This window comes from Camelus ferus, chromosome 7 (genome assembly GCF_009834535.1).
Source record: "Camelus ferus isolate YT-003-E chromosome 7, BCGSAC_Cfer_1.0, whole genome shotgun sequence".
Classification (NCBI taxonomy): Eukaryota; Metazoa; Chordata; class Mammalia; order Artiodactyla; family Camelidae; genus Camelus; species Camelus ferus.
The window spans coordinates 4,222,277-4,246,144 of NC_045702.1; the positions used below are offsets into that span (position 1 = coordinate 4,222,277).

The 23,868-nt window shown below is 39.3% G+C and overlaps 1 protein-coding gene across 1 annotated transcript in view; it reads right to left on the reverse strand.

Moving 5' to 3' along the window:
- Positions 1-23,868, reverse strand: part of ACTR3B (actin related protein 3B) — a 62,100-nt gene that overhangs the window by 32,205 nt on the left and 6,027 nt on the right. Inside the window, 1 exon segment of the mRNA XM_032483050.1 lies at positions 12,100-12,155. Coding sequence (XP_032338941.1) covers positions 12,100-12,155 — 56 coding nt within the window.

A 23,868-nucleotide genomic window follows, 5' to 3' on the forward strand; every position in this document is an offset into this window, starting at 1 on the left:
TTTTAATACTGACAAAAGATGAATTACTAAATTTTTCAGTTTCATTTGAAAAAACATCCCTCATGATAGTGAAGTGAAAAGCACATATCAATCGGTTCCAAATTTTAAAATACAATGTAGAAGGAGACAAAATTAAAAATATAATGTGAAAGAAGAAAGTAAACTGAAAAATGCTCATACACTCTCAAGTCATTTTAATAAAACTGTGTCACATAGATTTAAAATATATTTTTATTCTTGTTACAAAATCACTAAAAGAAAAAACTGAGGTTGCTGACTAATATCTGACAAGAAAAATTCAATAATCAAACAACTGTATTATGTAAAAATATTAATGGCTTTATGATATATTATTTTAATAACAGTTTAACCATGATATTTAGGAATATACTTATAGTTAATAATCATATGAAACTTCACTGTAGAATTTAACATCTAATGAAATGTGGAAAGCTTCATGAAGATTCAATTTTCCATTTAAATTCCTAACCCCTGGTCACACTTTGCTTTCCCATAAACTCATCTTCATCAAATTTATTCCAAAACAAATGAGTAAACATATACAACTATTTTTAAAAGTAGATTATTTGTAGTTCCCAATTTATTAGAAATGAAGAATAGCAACAAAGCTAAGGGAGTGAATTTTAATCCTTGTCCTCAGAAAGGCATCTTGAAATAATAGCTTGAAAAGGTGGGAAAAAAAAAGAGGTACAGGACAGAAATCACTTTGCTCACCTCCTCTTCTGACTCCAACTCACTGCCGCACTTAGTCCAGAAGCTTTCAACTTACAGAAGGTGGCACAAATCCAAAGGACAGGATTTCTGCAGGACTAAGGCAGCAGGCGTGACGTGGAAATGCTGGGGGCGGAGCCCAGAGAAAGCATCCAGGGCAGAAGCAGTGGGCATGTCAGGACCACGAGGCTGAGAATGGGGCTGGGAAGGTCAGGAGGGCCAAAACGTACTAAGGCAATCTGCAGAACAAATGCACCCATCTCTGAACACAGACCACGCCACGGAGTGGCACACCGACAGGCACCGCGCAGGATCATCTGATGCACAGTTAGCACTTCAGAAGGCCCCCGGTGAGATGGCCTGTGGCAGACCTCAAAAATCTTCACACAGCCTATCAGTGCAAGTGCCAACTCCACCCTCTGCGCAAGGACAGGCTAAATTATGCATGGATTTAGAATTAAACTGCCAAGTGAACATGAAAGACTATCAAGAGACAAAGGCAAAAAGGTTCTTCAATTCATGACTTTACTCAAGTTCACCAAGAATTTGAGGGCAATATTTCTACTCAAAAGAAAAAAATCACCACCCTAAAGAAAAAGTGCTAATTTAGTGAGAATGAAACTACCACGCTCAAAAATTTAAATGATAACAAAGTAAATCTCATCTTTCCCAAAAGGTAGATACAAGTACTCTGACCCCAAATCATAGTAGACCTGTGTTTTAGTGCCCCTTAGAAATAACAACAACAAAGCATGCATAGATTCTGTTAACTGTTATGTGGAAGCACCTAAACCCATGAAAGTGAATAAGGGTATATAGAGCTTATACCCAAAATCTTTTGTTGACACCTATGAAAAGCAAGCTGTGGACCAAAGAGCCCTTGTGAACATGATGGAGAACCAAGTCTAGGAAAGCAGCTGTAATGAGTATCTCCAAATACTTATGGAGTATACATATGACTTATCATAGAATGAAGACTTCAGTCACCAGCAGCTGTCTCCAACACACTTCAGCTTACACAGGACCCTGACTCAGGTGTACACAGAAAACACAAGAAATGTGCAGAAGACACTAAGATGGAAGGGAAAATAAATATATCAGGTAACAGGACCAACACCTAAACAGTGCAAGTGGTTACATACACATGGCATCTCCATGCACTGGAACAGCATGAGGCCATGAAAAATGATAAAGAAGTTCTTCTTGTATGAATCCAGAAGGTTCACTAAAATGCAGTGTTATGAGAAAAAAAACAGGATGCGACACAGCGCATGCAGTACACCACCACAGCAAAAACATGTCTGTGTGTGTCTGCTGGTGTACGCAGCGCTACCTCAGAAAGGAGCACGAGAAATCAGAAACGCTGTCGCCACCTAAGGGGGGAAACGGGTGGAGGAAAGCTAATTCTCACTGAAACTTCCTTCTATACCATTCAGTTTGCCTGTCACATGAATGTATTACCCATTCAAAGTTAATTAAATCTGGACTTCTGCTTCTGGAAAGATGGATAAACATACTTTTCCCTGCTCCTCCCACTAAGCATGGCTAGACTCCCTAGACTTTATATTTGAAAGAAACAAAAACATGCTGAGAGGTGAAGAGAATGTGGCAGACTGGCCAGGGATCAGGACCTGAGGAACTACACAGTGGTGACTTCCTGAGTTTTCTTTTTGTCTCATGCATCCCACACTAGGTGCCAGGGAAGCCAACAACCCAGAAACACCAATGGGAGCAAATAAAAAATGTCCCCAGAAAGCCTGCTCTCTCCAGCCAAAGGAGATGAAGGGACAGTGGAAACACAGAAAACTTACACAGTAACTGCCTGACTCCAGCCAAACATTACAGGAAAACAAGCCCCCACCTGCAGTGTAGACACCACATGGGGAACCAGGACCTCCATCCCCTCCACTGCCTCCATGTTGGGGTTATGACAGGAGGCCCAAGTGGAACATCAGGAATTCCACCAATGACAGCAGGGCACCCCTTGCCATCCCAGCCAGATGGTACCTGCAGAGGCCTTGGGGGGAAGCCCGAACTCTGGTCCACAATCAGCAGTAACATGGAGCCCCTCCCCAAATGAGTGTCAACAAGGCCCAAAGTAAAATCTGAGCTTCAATTCCTAACTGGCATTATCCCCTTCTCCCTGCTGGAGCAATAACAGAAATGACTTACTAAAACATAATATTTAAATAAGATCTGGAATCTCATAATATAATACCCAAAATGTCCAGCATTGAATAACAAAAATTCTCTCAACATAGCAAGAACCAGGAACATCTCAACAGAAACGAGAAAAGGTGACTGACAGATACGAGCGCCGGCACGACAGAGGGCGCAGAACTGCCAAACGAGACTCAGGAAGCCATCACAGAACGCTTCCATGAGCAACCACAAACACACCTGAAACAGGGGAGAAACAGAAGACAGTCAGCAAAGAAACACAAAATCACAGCAAAGGTAAAAGGCCACATGGAAATTTTAGAACCAAATAACCTAATACCTGAAATAAAAATCTCAATACATGGACTCAACAGCAGAAAAGAACAGATGAATCACTGAACTTGAAGACACGACAATAGAAATTACCCAAACTGAAAAACAAAGAGAAAATAGACTGAAAAATGAACAGGGCCTCAGGGACATACGGGCTGGATATTAACAGATCTAACATTCATGCATTCTCAGCCCCGGAGAGGAGACAGAGGTAGGGCTTGAAAAGTATTCAAAGAAATAATGGCTAAAATTTTGCCAAATTTGGCATAAATAAATAAATATAAACAAACCTAAATATTTAAGACTGAACAAACTCCAAACAGGATCTTAACCCAAAGAAATCCACTCTGACATATTATAGTCAAAACTAAAACTAAAAACTAAAGACCAAAGAAAAAATTCTGAATGCCTCCAGCAAATTTCTCATCAGAAATCAGGGAGCCCAAAAGGAAGTTACGTATTTTTCAAGTGTTGAGAGAACTGCCCACTCAGAATTCTGTATTCAGCAAAAATATCCTTCAAAAATGAAGAGCAAATCAACTAACTATTATCTATAAAATAGATAAACAACAAGGTCCTCCTGTACAGCACAGGGAGTTCACTATCTTGCAATGGCCTATATATTTAAAGCTGAGTCACTCTGCGGCACACCAGAAACTAACCACATCATAGATGGGCTATACCTCAATAAAAGAAATTTTTTTTACCGTAAGTATGTATTTTTAACTGAAGTATAGTCAGCTTACAATGTTGTCAATAAAAAATGTTTGGAAAGAGCAAATCAAGACATTCTCAGATGAACAAAACTAACAGAATTTGTCAACCAACATATCTACTCTAAAAGAATGGATAAAACAAAGAGAAAATGATAAAAGAAGGAATCCTGGAACATCAGGAAGGAAGGAAGAACAATAAAAAGAGTACAAATATGGACAATTACATTTCCTTACTCCTTCTGTGTTTGCTAAATTTTGTTTGGTAGTTGAAGCAAAAATTATAATGCTGATGCGCTTCTCAGTGTGTGAAGAGGAAACATACAAGACTATTATAACAAACTGGTAAGTGTTGACACCAGCAGACTAAGAAAAGTTATGTGTATATAATGTAATAGTTACAGTAACCACTTAAAAAGATACACAAAGAGCTGTAGCACAGGGAACTATATTCAATATCTTGTAGTAACCTATAATGAAAAAGAATATGAAAATGAATAAATCTGTATGACTGAACTACTATGCTGTACACCAGAAACTGACACAACATTGTAAACTGACTCAACTTCAATTTAAAAAAAAAAATGATACACAAAGAGAAGCACTCAAAAACACCACAGATAAGTCAAAATTAAGTTCTAAAACATTTTCAGGTAATCCACAAGAAGTCAGGTAAAGCAAAACAGAGAAGTGAAAAGCAGAACAAACAGAAAAAGGACCAATCAATAACCACAATAAATCTAAGTGGTCTAAACACACCAGTTAAAAGACAGATGCTGGCAGAGTGAATTTAAAAACATGACCGAACTTTGTATTGTCTGTAAGAAACTCTCTTCAAATTTAACAATATCTAGGCATACCTGTTTTACTACACTTCATTTTTTTTTTTTTTACAAATTGAAGGTTTGTGGCAATTCAGAATCAAGCAAGTCTATCAGCACCACTTTTCCAACAGCATTTGCTCACTTTGTGTCTCTGTGTCACCATTTGGTAATTCTCACACCATTTCAAACTGCTTCATTATTATTATATTGTTTATGGAGATCTGTGATCAGAGATCTTTGATGTAACTACCATGACTCACTGAAGGCTCAGGTGACGGTTAGCATTTTTTAGCAATAAAATATTTTTAAATTAAGGTACATACATTGTTGTTTTAGACATAATGCTATTGCACACTTAACAGACTACAGCACAGTATACACATAACTTTTAAATGGACTGGGAAACCAAAATTTCATATGACTGGCTTTCTTGTGATATTTGCTTTATTACAGTGGTCTGGAACCAAAACCACCACATCTCCAAGGTATGCCTATATGTAGGTTAAAACTAGACAGATGAAAAAAGATATTCCACATAAACATTAATCAAAGAAAGTATGAGTGGACACATTGCTATCAGAAAAAGTAAAATTTATAGCAAAGAAAATTACCACTAACAGAGAGGGATACTAAATAATGATCAAAGGTCAATCCATCAAGAAGACATAGCAATTCTAAATGTGTATGTACCAAAGAAGAGTGCTGAAAAATACACGAAGCAAGAACTGAAAGGAGAAACAGACAAGTCCACAATTATAGCTGCAGACTTCAACACCTTCTCTCAACAACTGATGGCACAAGCAGAAAGAAACTCAGCAAGAATACAGAATTCAATAGCACTGTCAACCTACAGGATCCAACCAACGCGAAGAGAGCTCTCCACCCAACAAGCAGAACACACACTGCTTTCAAGTGCACATGGGACCAAAATAACCCTAATACTGGACCATAATACAAGGCTCAACAAGCTTAAAGAACTGAAACCATACAGACTATGCTTTTGGACTACAATGGAATTAACCCAGAAATCAACAGATGGGTAACGAGAAGACTCCCCCGAACACTTGGAAACTAAACAACACAGTTCTGAATAATCTGAGGATCAAAGAGGAAGGCTCAGGGCAACTAAAACTACATGAACAGGATGAAATGAAAACACAAAATATTAAAATGTGTGGAACGTAACTAAAGCAGTGCCAAGAGGAAAAAATTTAGAAAAGAGAAGTCTCAAATCAATAATCTAAGTTCCCACCTTAAGAACTAGAAGAGAAAAATAAACCCAAAGCAAGCAAATGAAAGGAAATAAAGAGTAGAAACTACTGAAATGTAAAACAAAAAATAGAGAAAATTCAACAAATCAAGAAGCCAATTCATCAAAAGTTAAAACTTTTGCTCAGCAAACGACCCTGTGAAGAAGATGAAAGACAAACTACGTGATGGGAGAAATTACCTGCAAACCACACATCTGACAAAGGACTCATATCTAATACATACCAAGAACTCTCAAAATAACAAAATTATAGAGATGGAAACAGGTGAGTGGGTGTCAGAGGTCAGGATCGGTGGAGGGGAGGCGGGTGTGTGTAATTATAAAGAAATAACACGGAAAGATCTTTGTGGCGATGAGATAGTTCTGTATCTTGACTGCAGTGGTGGTTACAGGAGTCCACACACAGGATGAAATGACGGAGAACTGCACTTACATTGTACTGATGTCAAACTCCTGGTTATGATGTTGTACTATAATTGTGTAAAATGTAACTTTTGGAGGAAACAGGAAGAAGGGCACATAGAACTCTCTTAACTCTCTGTACAACTTCCTGTGGCTCTAAAATTGTTTCAAAATAAAATATTTTAAAGACAAAAAATAGTTTTAAATGATTTAAACAAATTAAAAATTAAAACACCTCAGTTAGCTGTAATGATGAATCAAAACTAATGAGATTAAACTCAATAAAGAACAATGTAAAAATTTTGAAGATTTTTTTTTAAAAAATAGAATGTGTGTAACCAGAAAAGACATGCTATTCTCCAAGTGCTAAAAAGTCATCTGAGGGCAATCTAAGGAAGATTATTAGGGACCATATATCTAAGGAAGATTTCATCTAAAGATTTAGATATAAATTCTGGATCTTAAGAACACCTGCTACAGCAGTTGACAATAGTAATTTTTAAAATAAAAATATCCAATATGTTTCCCAAAAGAATGTCATATATTTTACTAAACCTTTACAGAATAAATAATTCCTAACTTATATAAACTGTTTCAAAGAATAGAAAAAGAAAGCTAACAAATTAATTTTACAAAGCCAGTAAAATTCTGATATACAAACTGGATTAAACTAGTACAAGAAAGGAAAATTATCTCACTTTTGAATATTGATACAAAAATCCCAAATATATGCAAATACAATTTAGCACGTACTTGATATTTCATAACCAAGTAGGGTTTACCTCAAGAATGAAATAAAAGACTGTTCAATATTTGAAAATGTATCAATGTAATTCACCATGTTAGGAGCTTAATTATAAAAGCTATATAATCATCTTAGCAGATATACAAAAAGCCTTAAATGTCAACATCTATTCATAATAAATTTTTAAAAACCTCTTGGTAAACTAGGAATGCAAAGGCACTGTATTAACCTGAAAAAGCATTTCTACAAAAACCTATAGTAATCACCAGTGAAACACTAAAATCATTATTTTTTAAGTCAGAAATACAAAAGCGCCTGCTACCCCCAAGTTCTAGCCAATGCCGCCAGGCAAAAAAAAAAAAAAAAAGTATTGGCATGAAAAGAGACACAATAACCATTATCTGCAGTTAACACAATAGTACAATAGTTTGCATAGAAAACATAAAAGAATCTGCAAGCTATTAAAACAAGTAAGACAGGGCACAAGACTTAGATTCAAAAACAACTTTAAAAATTCAGTAGCATTCCTACTACGCTGGCAATAACTAATTAGAAAATTAAATTTAAAAAAAAAATTCACAACAGCAACAAAAACATAAAGGTACCTAAAAATAAAGGTACCAAAAGGTACGTATGAGCTTTTTGAAGAATATTGCAAAATACTACCAAAAAGCATAAGAAACATGAATAAATAATAAAACATATACCATATTCATGGATAGGAAAATTCAGTTCATGAAGATACCAAGTTTTTCCCCAATTAATCTACAAAATTAATGTGTCTCTAACCTAAATCTGATTATAATTTTTCATGGACCTTAAACTGATTCTAAAATTTATAATAAAGATTAAGGGCCTAAGAATAGCCAAGGCTATTCTGAGAAATAAAAAGCAGGAGGAACCAGATCTACCAGATATAAAGACACACGCTAAAGTAACAGTATTTAAGATAGTGTAAATTTGGAATAGAGTTGTTTTTTTTAATACATGAATGAAACAAAATAAAAACACCAGAAATATTCCCAACCATATACGGTAACTCAGTATGACTGCTGAGGCACTCTTCAATAAATGGTGCTGGGGCAACTCGCCTTGCATTTGGAAAACAAGTAAAATGATCTCTCTCACACCATATTTAAAAAAATAAACTTAAACTTTTCTTAGAAGAAAATACAGAAAGTCTTTATGACTTTGGAATATAACCGCGTTGTTTAAATAGAAACAAAGTATAAAAAGGTAAGACTATAAAACTAGACTGCATGAAATTTTTTAACTTCTGGATTTAAAAAATCATTTTAAAAAGATGTCATAGAATAGAAGATATTTACAAGAAATTAGTATTCAGAGTATGCAAAGAGTTCCTGTAACTCCACAAAAAAGACAAAAAATGCAATAGAAAAATGGGCAAAGATATGAACAGACAATGAAAGGTGCTCAACCCTCCTAGTAATCAGAGGAATGCAAACTTATAAAATGAGACATCGTTTTACACTTACTAGACTGGTGAAAATCTAAGTCAAACAAAATCAGTCATTGTCAATGATGTGCAGAACCAGAGACTCATCCACAGATGATGGGCGTTAAGTCCCTACAAGCACTGGGAAGGGCAACCTGGCAACAGCTGATAAGGTTCACAAGGTGCACCCTGAACGATGAAAACAATCGCATTTCTCATTGTTCTCTTGGGAAACGAGCACATGTGGATAAGATACTTACGACACCATTTTGTATAAGCAGAGAAAATTGGAAAATGCCCAAATATTATAGATTCACATATTATAATTCTGATCTGGAGCTGTATATATCAACACTGATACATCTTAAAAACAGAATACTGAGGGTTTTAAAACACATGCAGAAAGTTACATACAGTATGATATCGTTCTGAAAATGTTTAAATTCACAAAACAGCACTACATATTGTCACTTGTATCTTGTATCTGTAATGAAAGGATGAGGGGTGGACGGATACAGGAAACATCCAGCAGAGGAGGGAACACTGGGGAAGCAGGAAAGGCCTGGAGAAGAAAATAGAGGGCTGGCACTCAGTCTGATGTGTGCTTGTATTCACGTATTTACCAGGAGCAATGATGTTAACATGTGTTTATTCTGGGTGGTGGGTACATGGGTCTTTGTTATATTATTATATTTTTCTTTTTCTCTTTTGGCCAAAATAAAGATTTTAAATACATCTATTTAATTAAAAAGCAGAAACATCTCTGGGCTCAATCTCTGTCTCCAGCCTATCCCTTTCCCCAGAGCAGCAGACCTTCTACCCAGTTGCCTGCTTCACCCCTGAAGTCTTCAAACATGGAACATCTAAAATGTGCTTACTTTCTCCTGACCCCTCCTGCCCCCCCACACCCTCCTTCTGTGGATGTGATCACCACATATATGCACTCCTCTGCCTGAAACTCCTCAGTGACTCTCAATACACTCCAATAATTTAAAGGAAAAAAAAGGAGGGGGCGAGTAGAGAAAACCTTTCTTCAAATAATTAAGCAAATTGTGCACAGAAGCCCCAGTAAATTAGACACAAGCAGGGCTGCCCTGGAATAGGAGGACAGGGCTCGGAGCTTCTCTGGTCTGGGACAAGGCCCCCGAGGGAGCCTCAGAAATAACCTGAAAACTTCTGGTATGCAAAATACAGTGAAAATTCTTCAAGATGACAGTTTAAAGTCCCTCAGCGCCTGGCCCTTCCCCCCATTCCCAACCAGACCTCCTGCCACCCTCTGCTGGGAGGTGTGACTTCGGCCTGTGCACTCCGGGTGTTCCTCCCCTCTGCACCCACCAGAATCAGAAAGCCTTGTTCCAGACTCACCACACATCCACACACATACACAAAAGCTCCACCTTTTCTCTTTGGAAGCCACTTGGCATCTTGAACTTCACCTTGTGAACGGAGGCTCTGTAACCAGAAAAACAGTTCAGCTCCCAGGACTAAAACAAGCAGCAGGCCACCTGCCCAAGGGAACCAGGGCCGTCCACCTGTCCCAACACATCCACTTCTGCCCAAACACCTCACACTCCCTCCTGGGGCTTCTCCAGCTCTTGAAACACATTCAGCCAACAATAGAGCTCTTCTTTCACTCCCACCTCCTTGACATTTTCCTTTCTAGCTTCTGCCACCACTAAGGTTCTGACAGCACCCATCTGAGAGCTGCCGTGCCTCTGACAGTGAGTGAGATCCTGCTAATAACGGGCTTCAATCCCCATCTCTACTAAGGCTGACAGGTTAACGGGGGCAGCCACGTGAACGCTGCTGGCAGGTTTATTAAAGCAAAAGGTGCAAGGTCAGCCTTTCAGAGCTGCTACACTGTGAAAACAGGGTTAAATCTAATCCGCTTTGAAAATCAGAAAGTCCAATTTATCAATTCAGCACAGAACGATCAAGTTCTGTGGCATTCACAATAAATAATAAAATTCACGAAAGACTGATCTATCCCACAGAATGCCAATTGTTTTGGACTGAACTGTGTCCCCTCAAAATTCGTATGTTGAAGTCCTAACCCCCCATGTGACTATATCTGGAGATGGGGCCTCTAAGGAAGTAATACAGGTCAAATGAGGTGATAAGGATGGGGCCTTAATTCATGGGACTGGTGTCCTTCTAAGACGAGGGAGAGACACCAGAGGTCTCTCGCTCCCAGCCACGCACAGGAAGAAAGGCCACGTGAGGACACAGCAAGAAGGCACCACCTGCAAGCCCAGGAGAGAGGCCTCGCCAGAAGCCAGTCCCAATGGCACTTTGATCTTGTGCTGAAGTTAATTTCCGTGCTGACGATGTCCAGTCTACCGTGCTTCGTCATGGCAGCCCTAGCGAACTGACACGCCAAATCACGGACTCAAAATGAGGAAGCAGAAGACCAGCCACGCCTACTAGCAAGGGCACTGCATCATGGTAACAAAACAGATCTAGGAAAGCAAATCCACGACCAGCTATCCAGCAAGCAAGGCACTGGAACAAGGACAATCAGATATCCTCAAGGAAGCTGGAATACAACTTCTGGTGATCCGAATGCCCACACCCACCTTTGGTCTCCCCTCGAATAAATACTAACTAATAGCTCAGCCCCCCCCCACCCACCTCAGCGCCCACGTTCCACGCTGGTCACGAGAGCCTGTTATCCAACCGCCCCGACCCCGAAACAGCTTACAGTTTCTAAGCACAACTAATCTTACAAGTGCTACATTTTAAGAGGCAGAATTTCACTTCACTCTTGACTGATACACCTTACTCTCTGGTAAACTGTCTCCAAATAATAACCCAGAATTTAATTTCAGAGAAGAATACTACGCTGTGGACAACCGACCTGACCCTGGGGTCTCCTGTGAATAAAGAGTGGGCAGGACGCACTCTTCCCAAAATGTCAGGACGTTTCTTCCTTTATCATGCTCTACTGACTAAAATTTAAACAAAAACAGAACATTTTTGAACGCAATAAAACAGTCATCAGGTCTCTCATTTCAAAAAAAAAAAAAGGTCTTTTGATAGAATGAATACAATACAGTGAGTACAACAGACATTCAGTCCACCAAGGTGCTAAGTTAATAAAACTGTGCTCGCTTAAAATTACAAATTAACCTTCAGGAACCAGATTTACATCTTCCAAGCAGCTCAGACATTTACGACTGCATGAAGGCCCCTGCCAACCACCCAAGCTGAAACTCCAGTGACTGTGACAAAGGACTGTATCAGAAGAGAACCAAAGGAATAGAAAGTGGGGGTTTTTCTGGGTAACAGCCACAGCCAACAGAAATACTCGGGAACCAGATGTCAAATAACTCCCCAGTAACCAGAACAATCCTCTAAAAGAAGATGGCAAGTAAATTAATATGCCTTGAAAAACAGAATTAGAATGCTTATAACAATTTTGAGAAACACAATCCTTTATAAAGCGAGGGTGGAGCTTTACTTACATGAAGGAATAATGAACTGTGGCTCAGTGTTGCCTGCGTAGCCAAGCTTGGTATACCTAAAAGCACAAAGTCATCAACACATGTTTAGACAATAATACTCTCCTCTATATTCCATTAATGTCTTTTAATATAAGCTCTCCAAGTCCTAAAATATCAAGTCTCAAAATATTCCCTTGAAATTAAAAAAAAAAACAAGACCTTGTGATGACTGACAATCAAACACTAGTTTCAGGTAAGCAAGCAGTTACAAAAACGTAAAATATTACGCTTGTTTCTACTGGAAAAGTTCTTGCACATATATTAACACATAAATTGCATTTGTGTATCCCTAATCATTTTAAGTGCTTTTATACTCTTAATTTTTACAGAAACCCTGCAAAGAAAGTAAATATTATCCATGTTTTGCAAATGAGAAAACTGAGGCACTGAAAAGTTAACTAAGTTGCCCAAAGCCAAACAGCTAACGAACAGAGAAAGAACCAAAATCTAAATATGCAGGCTCTAATTTCAGAGCTGGCTCTCAGAGAAGTGTACTTACTTCCCAAACTTCATGAACTTTTTAGGGGGGTTAGGAAATTATTATATAATTTTCTTAAAATGTCATAGCATATGTCTAGAAAAGCTACTGCCACTCCTGAGAATATCTGACAGAAGCATCTCTTAACATCTCATTTCAAAACGAGCCCATTTTCTGTCAAGATACTCCGCACGATGGATTCCAAAAGTCTTAGCTAAAATGAATGCCAAAATACTACTATCTGTTCCAAAAGCATTTGCTAATCTCCTAAATGAAAAAAAAAAAAAAAAAGGGCGGGGGAGGGGGGACCACCACTCAACCATCTGCCGGAAACGCAAACCTGGAAGGACTCTGAGCCCCGCTCCCCCTGCAGGCCCACTGGGGCGAGCCGCCGGGCTGGACGGGCAGCCAGCATTCTGCACTGCTGCTCACAAGGAACAGCACAGCCTGGCAGTGCTAAGAGGGACGTTATTAATTCATTCCATTTTACACGTAATTTCAAGATGCTTGATACTAAATTTTTTCAATGTGATTAATATATTCCAAATTCTAATAAATTAACGTTATGATTTTTAAATGTATTTTACCATATGCTGATTTTACTATTTTTGAACACATAGTAAATAAATAAGGTTTAGGGATGCAAAAAAAAAAAAAAAGAAAAGCAAGTCAGCGCCGCTTACATCGTGCATTACTGCTCAGTCTCCAAGGCTTAAGGACTAGGTGTCGCAAGAGCTCGGGCAAGGCCAGGCCCCGAGACCCTTCAGGCCCTACAAGGAGTTTCTAAAAGGCAAGACCCATCCAAGGGCACTCCCAAGTTCTACCAGAGCACACAAACCAAGTGAATCCAAGTCCACAACTCCAGAGCTCGGCAGACCCACAGGGAGGGCCCAAACCCAGAGCCCAGGGGCTTTCCAGAAGGAAGGCAACATACACCGAACTTTAAAACTTACAGATCATCCCAACTGAACCATTTTTCTGGAAGTATACTTCAAACAACAAACATAAACTGAACTACTGACCCAAGGCTAGAGAAGCCAGAGAAGCCAACAAGTAGGCCAGAAGTCACTAAAAGCATCACACCCAAGTCCATGCTCTTAATAGGCCACATCACCATGGGGCGTGATGACGGGGCCCTTCCACACACCCCCAAAATTATGCTCCTTGTACTTAAGTAAATCCACCTTCCCCCATGGTTATGAGTTGCAGGATGATCTGAATTGGGTCCTTTTTCTTGACTGTGTCTCCAACCCTGGCATGGTCTGGCCTGGGGCAGACACCCCACAAACACCTGCTGAGTAAGTTCCTCCCCATGTAGAAAAGGCAATCGCTGTCGAGCTGCTGGGGGAGGAGCCAGTGCTGGAAACGGGGATGCTGACAGTCAGAAAAACAACTTGATGGGACCAGAAAAGGCCAAAGACATAGTCTAATGCCATCTCTCATTTACATTTGTTTTTGTGTAACAGGGTTACTCTAAAAAAAAGAAACAAAGAAACCCCGAAGCAACACAGTTGACCTCCTCAAACAACACAGGTTTGAACTGTGCAGGTCCACTTACGTGCAGATTTTTTTCAATAAACAGACAAATAGGTGTGTAGCAGATCGTGTGCAAGGCTTGTATTGAAATGGATAACCTATCCTCACACAAGCATAAGGTGAGTGATTTTTTAATATAAAATTAATAGTCTCTTGGTCTTCTTATTGTTTTATAACTTGCCTTTCGAAGAGTTACATTACCGCACAGTGTGCCCCTCTCCTCCAGTAACTGGAGAAGGGCAGATCAGTCTACCATCACAGGTGAGCGGCGGTGTTTGAAACGTAGTAACGTCTCCAATACTGTTCTGTGAACATGACTGGACTACTATACGCCACAGAAACTGTATAATGATTCACTCATTAGTGTGCAGGCAAGACTACCAAGAAGCCATCATACCGATCACACCAGGCTTCCATCATCTCTCTGCTTCCTCATTATCAATGCACGAATTGCGCTGTGAATAAGCAGGAATTTCTTTCTCACATAATCTTTTCACTTTTGATGTCTACTGTCAGTAATACATGTAACAGCTACCGTGTTTTGCATAAGAGAATATTGATGAGGTACTGACAGGTGGGTCATCCTGTAAACAGGTGATGTAAACCTATGGCATCCAGAAACAAACGACAGGACAGCGCAAGTGTGTTTTCTCTTCCTTATCATGTTCTTAACAACATTTTCCTTTCTGAGCTTACTTTAAGAGTACAGGACATAAAACACATACAAAGTATGTGTTAATCAACCGTTTATGTTATCAGTAAGGCTTCTAGTCAACAGTAGGCTATCAGTAGTTAAGTTTAGGGGGAATCAAAAGTTATATGTGAATTTTTGACTGTGGGGAGGGGGTTGGTGTCCCTAACTCCAGTGTTGTCAAAGGGTCAACTGTACAGTAAAATGTTAACATTTATTAAAATCAGGTGCTAAGTACCCCTCATGTCTATCATATTACTTCCTGTATTTCTGCAAGGCCATAGTGTATTGTACTGGTTGAGACCACGCACTCTAGCTCCAGACTGCCTGAGTTCAAACCTAAGCTCTGTTATTTGCCAAATGTGTAACTCTGGGCAAGTGACATTACCTCACTGTATCTGTTTGTAAAAAGATGGTCATAATACAACTTACTTTCTAGGCTGGGTGAGTTAATACAGTAAATACACGAACAGACAGAATGAGCACTACAATAGTGCTGTCTGTATGTTTTAGGGTTTTTTACTATTATTTTTCTGTATGTTTGAAATATTTCCTAATTTAAATTTTGGGGGAAAAAAACAGTATGTTCTGTGTCCCCAGTCATACTGTTCAGTCTGCTGTGCCCACTCACACAGACACACTGATCTGTGAAGTGGTGGAGACAAAGTGTACCAGTGGTGAAACTAAAGACACCAGATGCCCTTCAACAGCTGTCTCATCTTCAGCCCCAAGTTCTACGCCCTGAAGCCACAAACAATGGCCCACAGCAGCCAGAGACGGGAGCACTTTTTGGGCCAAAGCTCTAAAATTCAACTATATACTGATGGTGCCACCGCCACATGCCACTCGGCAACGGCTGCGAGGGCACTGTTCAGATGCTGAAGTCACCGCGTTCTCTGCGAATCGCAGGAGGCCTTCTGTCACAGAGCCACGTGGGCACCCCCTGCAGCAATTCCATTAAGCAAACAATGGTTTTCACAACTGAGGCAAACTAACACTAAGATGTATCGGTATTTGTATCTATTAACCACTTACTGTGAGGCCTTCACTCCCATTCTAGCAAAACCGAAACCATTAAAAACACTGGCAAGAGCACAAACTCCTCAGGTCATGCTAGGGTAATTTACCGTCTTTAAGTTTTCCTGCACTATTTTTTACATAACATCAAATACACTTGCGGTTTTTGTACTTTGAACGATCACAAGGTAATGAACATCTAACGAGACTTTTTCCAAGAGACATTCACATTTAAAATTTTAACAGAACCTTCATTAATACAGGCTCAAGTGGAACCTCAATGAGAACCTCCTAAATAGGACACCATGAATGTAACTGGCAGTGCTCCTCCTGAAAGTCTCTCCTAGGAGGTCCCCCCCAATGCTGGATTGGCCTTCCCCCAAGAGACGATCTTATAATAGCTCAGCTACACCAAGAACAGAACCCCAAAAATCAAGAAAACACAACTCTTAAAAATGAAAAGTGTCCAGAACACCATTTATGCAAACAAAAAACATTTCCAGCCAGTTCACTAGCTAGAAACTACATAGCAGGCATGTATGAGGATGCTGAGAGGGAGAGGAGGGTAAACCACCCTGGTCCTCAAAATGTTCTTCAAAATGTCCACCTGTTAGAAACGTGACTTCAGATCAAGTTTTTCATGGTGGCACGGCCTGTGCCACCTGGCAGGCAAGTTTAAGATCATCTGGGTAGGCATCTAGGAAGAAGGTACCAAGCTTGGCTGATCAGATCACCTGGGAAACTTCTAAAAATACAGCTTCCCAGGGCCTGCCCCAGAATCACAGAGCAGGAGCCTGGGCATCTGCACTTTAAACATCCCCTGTCCCCTCCCCCCCCAACCAGGGTTCTGATGACCAGCCAGCCTGGGATCACTGACTAAACTATGCTACATGCACATTACATTTTTACATAACGCAAGCTCCCCATTCTCAGGCCCACGTTCCAACGAACCGTCTCCCACCCACCACATCATCAAACAAAACGCACTCTTGGTGCTGAAGCATCGCAGCGGTCACAGGCTCAGGACAAAGGACTCACACCTACCTACTCTGCCTTACTATTCAGAGCACTGTGTGTTTAGGTATTCAATGAAAAAAATGTGGGAAATGCTTTTCAATTCAAACTGTTTATGTAATTAAGATGTGGTGAAAAAAAATCTAGTAGCAGTGAAAAAACAGGCTCAAAACAGAAACATTTAATCCTTAGGAAGAGATAATAAGGGGAAAAAAATCTCTCAAATCAAGACATAATGAAAAACTAGCAGCAGTCCTACTGAAGTCAGAATTAAGCCAAGGACACCCGCCACCGTTATTCTCATTTAACATTGTTTTGGAAGAACCAGGTAATACAAACCACAAAGAACTAAATAAAAGGTACAGTACTGGGAAGGAGGAGACAAAATTTACTTGTAAATTTTAATTATAAACCTGGGATACCTAAGGACATTAAGTGAAAAACTAAAAGCAACAGGGTGTTCAGTAAGATGGCCAGTTACTCAACGAAGAGACAAAAAAATCAGCAACCTTCCTACCAAACAGTAACAAGGGAGAACACATACTGGGTGAGAAGATGCCATTCACAATGGCAACCACAGGGAACAACACCGCCCATGGGAACAAATCAGGATGAGAGGAACTCTCGGTTTACAAGGAGACACGTAAATGGAGACACACCTTGCTCACATAGGAAGGAGGGTCGATAGCTTTAAAAGGAACATCACCTATCACTAAAGTCACCTATAAATGGAACAGAAAGCCATTCAAAACCTGGCCCAACACTGAGGAAGGTGGTAGTAAATTACACCCAGGTATTAGTAAAAGGCTGAAGTCTCATTACAAAAGGAGGTTTCATTATCTATTAACACCGTGAATGCAAACATCCCATTATCCAGCTTTAAATGCATACACCCTACTGTCCAAATAGTGCATTTCTAGGAATTTATGCCACATAAGCCCTGTTACATGTATAAACAGGTATGCACAAAAAAATGTTCTCTACAACATTACAACAGCAATACAACAAAAAAACTGGAAACACAGATGCCATTCCACAGAAGATAGACTGAGTAAGTTATACTGCGATCGTTAAATAAAATGTATACAACCATCCAAAACGGAGCAGATTCATGTTACTGGCCACACACAGATAAACAACATGACTTGAAAACAGTTGCAAAACAGTATCTACTTATAATGTCAGGGAGCTAACGGGGCCCACGATGCTGGGTTCAAAAAGCAGCACTAGCTACGCGACTTTTGGCAAGTAGATAACCCTCCCTGCTTCAGTCTCGTCACTGGTACAAGCTCATCAACGAGCATTCCCGCCTCAGCACTAAATATTACCTTTGCTGGACAATATCTCCTAATTCAAAAAAGTAAAAGGATTTCGTTTGTCAGTAATTTTATTTTATGACTGAATGTTATTTGATATGTAATGGTGACATGCGTTTCTCCCAAGAATTGTCCTTAGGTAATTTTTCTTCTAGAGTTTTAGTGTCTTATCAATTTGTATAAACTCTCACATACCAAGGATATTAATGCTTGCCCATCTATATTACTAGTTTTTCCCGGTTTGTATACCTTCAGTTATACATTTCCTTAAATATAATTGTTTAAACAACTTAGGTGACCAAATCTACCAATTATTTTCCTGAACAATTTCCATTGCAGTCTCTACTCTGAAAGTCCCTCCCCTATACTAAAATTTCACGTTGTTTCTCTTCCAGTTCTGTGTATATCTGATTTATCTGGTACATGGAGAGATACATCAATCAGATTTTCCCAAACCCATGTACATAAAGAATCAAAATCAATGAGTTTCACATTAAAAGGCTTTGGTTTCTTGCTTGTTTATTTGAACACTACCTTCCCAAAGGACAGCCAGCATGGTGGAGACAAGCATCATTCTCAAAAACACGCACAAACTTTGCTTACAGATTGCCAGCCACGTTCTCAAACTCAGCGCCACCTTCCATGCATCCCATCCTGGGAACTTTCCTCATGGAAATCAGGACAGACAGAAATATGGAAACAGAATCAACAGCTGCATAAAGCAATACCAAGAGTTACAACTCTGCCTTTAGCCAAATGTGTTCTTACATTCAAACTGCACAGCACCATAAAAAGGTGTCTATGAGAAGTCTCAATCCCATTCCCACACCCATCTACCCCACTTCTGCCTTCCACCCATCTATTCTGTGCATCCCTTTAATGCCTCTTTTTTTAAGTACAATATATCCTTGTTTGCCCCATTTTAAAAGGTCCTTCTTTTTGCCTCTTGTTAAAGGCCACTCTCTCCCCACAGCAGTAACTGTCGGCTGGGAGGAGGATTAACCTGACTGTCAACGCCACATACTTATGTAGAGCTGAAATTCCTCCTACAGCCATGTGTCTAGAGCAGAAGGTGACAATAGAAGCTCAATTAATTTATATTCGAACGTGGAAATGTCACATCTTGAACAGTGTTTTTCAAACTGTATCCTGCAGGGAAGTTCTTTTGATTGAGACCCCTTATGAGGTCCAGTCTCAAACTGCAAATTTCAACCAGAATAATTCTACTCCCCCCTAAGATTTTCCCAGTTAAAAAATAAAAGTGACTACACTGTCCTAGAAAGCAATTTGGTAAAACTAATGATAGAGTTCTAAACAACACACACTCCCCACACCGTACACTGTAAATTACTATATGATTAAGTTCTTCAAACACTCCCTCGGGTGTCATATAGAAAAGGGTAGTCTCTGTTTACAGGACACAGAGTTAAATATGTAAGTTCAAATTTATTCATTATTTTATCTAAATCTAATCCTTTCTTCTTTTTGTCTATTTGATCTGTAAATTTCACATGACCCAATACACTTGTCCATTTCTTCTTCTACAGGCAGCATTTTTTGCTCTGTGTCTGGTACATACAGGATCATAGGTGTGGCCTCTGACTTCCAAGGTGAAATGGTGTACTAAACATATGATCTAATTTCACTCTGTCCCGAAGCCCCACTAAAACCAAAGCAGAATGATTTTAAGATGTATAAACGACAACAATAGGGAGAAAAAAAGAGGAGGCAACAGCAAATTTTTGGCCCTGAATAACAATGAGTCAGTGGGAAGTGGCTGCAGAGATGTAAGGAAACCAGCAGGGGAAGCTGAGAACCAGCCCAGCACAGACCCCAGGTCCCAAAGGGCCGCACAGGCCCCTGTGGATAGACGGGACTGAAAGGGCCTAGGTGAGACAGCCCACTCCTGCCCCACACGGCCAGGCAGCCGCTCTTCCCTGACCCCAGCGCTCTCCGCACACGGACTCTGGAGAGTGTAACACAAAGGGTCTTTGGACTCTAAGTCCCCCAGCACGAGTGAGCCCTGGAACTGTTCTGAAAATAAAGGGGTTACTTGACTGAGTAAAGAGCTGATGGCAGAGACACACTCTCCCACAGCTTCTCTGCCCACCACTTGGCTCTCAGACACTAGCACCCAGACCCCAACCTCCAAGCAGAGGAGGAAACTGGGGAAACTGAGCAGCTCAAGAGGGAAGATCTGAAGATCATTAGACCAAGAGATTACCCAACAACTTGCCCACATCAACCCTGGTGAAGTTTAAAATCAATCAGCCAAATCTACACATGCACAGTCTAATACGCTTTTTAATTCTCTGAATTTTAATCATGCGCAGACAGCCAGAAGTGACCATCATCAGAGGAAAGCCTCTACCATGAAACACAGGGATGAAAACAGGCAAATCAAAATGTCAACTTGGAGGAAACAAACACTGTAGGGAGAAACTCCACCAACACCACCTCCAAAAAGCAAACCAAAAAAACCCACTATAATCAATATCCTATAAGAAGATATTACATCCAAGAAACAAAAACAAGATGCTATGAAAGAAAAAAGAAAAAAAAAACACTTAGAAAACAAAAAAGAGTTCTTGGAAATTAAAAATCCAAAGTAAAAAAATTTTTAAAAACTAAAGAGAAGGATGAGAAACATCTTATAAGTTAAAAAAAAAAAAAAAGATAAAATGATGTAAAATAAAAGGTTTAAAAAAATCAGAGAAACAGCCCAAGAACTCAGCTCGTGAATAACAGGAGTTCCAGAAAAAGAAAACACAAACACAAACAAAATAATTCAAAAGTATTATCCAAAATTCAAAGAATCCAGTTTTCAGACTGAAGGAGTTCACCAAATACCCAGCACAACGGAGGAAAACAGACCCAGTTCAAGGTACACTTTTGTAAAATTGCAGAAACCAGTGACAGAGGGAAAATTCTACAAGCTTCCAGAACGTGGGGAGGAAGGGGAGTCAAAGTCATTTATAAAGACTTCAGATTTCTCAGCAGCAAAACCAGGAGCAAGAAAACAAAGGATCAGTGTCTCCAAAACTCTGAAAGAAAATTACTTACAACTCCAAATATTATATCCAATGATCAACCAAGTGAGGGATTAAAGAAAAAATACTTTCCAACAAGCAAGGAATACAAAGAAATTTACCTCCCACACATCCCTTCTCAGAGAGCAACTGGAGGATGCTCTCTACCAAAACAAAGGAGAAAACCAAAAAAAAGAAGAGGGGCTATTAAAAAAAAATACGAGAGAGGCTAGTCAAGCCCCACAGTGACGATGGAAGGAGACCCCAGCATGACAGACATGCACCAGTCAGACGGGATGTGAGATTCAGGATTCAGGCACGTCAAAGGCACTCACCAAGACGTCTTGTACCACTGAGTCACCCTTTCAACCTAATAAAGTTACGTTCTGAAGGACCACCAGCACAGGGAGTAAAGCAGGCAACAGGAAGAAATGTGATTTGGGAAACAAAGGCTCAATCCAAGAGAAAAGCAAACACCCAGAAGACTGCAAAGGGAGCCCCAGGTTGCACGGCAGACCTTTCTGGAAAGCAACAAGCCCAAATAGAACACAGGTTTGCAAAAGGGATGTCTCTAAAAGCAAAGTGGCTCTGACAGGGTCTCTAATGTGACTGACCTTGTGGAAAACTGTACTGAGAGACTGGCTACTTGAAAATATAGAAAATAATTAGCAATGATACAAAGAAAGCAAAAGAAATGAACAAATAAGGTAATCATTAACTTCAGTAAAAACAAGTAATTATGACACTCTTCAATGAATAAGTATATCAGCATAGGCCAATCATGTAAACAATGATCACAGACACAACTGGAAAATATAATAATATATCTCTATTAGGAGATCTGGAAAGGAAAAACAGAGAAGGCAGTGTAACATTTAGATCTTCATCTAACAATAGTAAATCAACAGACACTGAAAAATTGAGAGTCAAAAGATACACCGATTTGTATATTATTTAGAAATACTAAAGTCTATAAATGTCAGAAGGTCTAGAAAAAATGTTGAAAGTTGGGGGAGGGTATAGCTCAGTGGGAGAGTGTGTGCTTAGTATGCACAAAGTCCTGGGTTCAATCCCTAGTACCTCCTCTAAAAATAAAGAAAGAAACCTAGTTACCTTCCTCCCCCTGCCCAAAAAAACGAACAGATAAATTTTTAAATAGATAAATAAACAAACAAACATAATTCCCCCCTGAAAAAAAAATTTTAAGTTGAAAGTCATTGTTTCTGGGAAAGGACAGAGAAAAGCAGGGAGAACTCACCCTCTGTGTTTTCATATAAGCCTCTCAGCACTATTTGACTTTTTAAATTAGTGCACATGTTACTTTGATAAAATCAGATTTTTTAAATGAACCACTTGCTCCGTTTAAAGCCTTTTGCATTGCATTCAAATAATACTCCTGCTTTCTTTTAGTTTGCATCTGTTGGCATATTTTTATTTTTTGACAAAGTAGAATTCAGACTAAAAAAAACACTTCATAATGCTAAAGCAACAACTCAGGAGAAGATACAAGTTATTAATATCTAGGCACTCAAGGCAGCAATAACTTTCATAAAGCAAGAAGAAATAAACAAGAAACACACCAATGAGAGGAGCACTTAACACACCGTTCTCAAAGACAGTAAGTGGACAAAATAACTGGAAGACCTAAATAACATCATTAATAAGATAACTCATATAGATATATGCTGAACTCTGAACACACCCGTCCAGACCACACCTCTTTTCAAGCACATACAGAATGTTAACAAAATTGACCATATCTTGGCCTCAGTCTAAAGAGGACACAAGCAGCACCCTTTTCATAATGTAATAAAACTGGAAATTAAAAACAAAATCAGAAACAAAAAGCCCCTTTCACCTAAAAATTTTAAAGCATAGTAGTATAGAAATACTGAGGTGAGGGAAATTCAGAAGAAAAATACAGAAATTCGTTGAAAATGATAATGAGAAATTACATCCATACCCCTGTGTAAGGAATACATATAGCTAAAGACAGACCAGCCAAAATTTTGCAGGATTAAATTCCTTTTCAATATAAGGGAAAATTAAAGTGAATTTAATACCCAGTCCAAAAGTTTTAAAAAAGGAAAGAAAAAAAGCTAAAAGGAAAAAATTAATGAGTCAAAAAACAGAAAAACAATAGAACTGGTAAGTAACCCCAAAGCTTATCCTTTGAAAACAAGATCCATAAAACAGACAAGTCATTAGATGAGCCATGAAGGAAAATGGACGAAAACAAAGTGGATAATTTAAGTGATACAGGGGAAAATGACCATGAAAACAGAGATTTTTAAAAATTATGAGGCTACCATATACATATATTTAAATAATCTAGATGAAATAGAATTTTTTTAGACAAATGCAACATACCAAAACTGGCTCCACTCGCAATGGGAAGTCTAAACAGACTTAGAGAAATACAGAACAGCAGGACTCTCCTCTCAAGAAAGGACTGAGCTCAGGCAGCCTCCCTGGGGAAGCCCCACCAAGACCTTACAACTTGCGTAAGCTCAGTATTACCCAAACTATTCCAGAGCACAGCAAAAGATAGAAAGTGTCTTCGTTTGTTTTATGAAGACAGTGTAACACTGATCCCAAAATCTGACAAAGAATGCATCAAAAAACTAAACAATAACTCATACTAATACT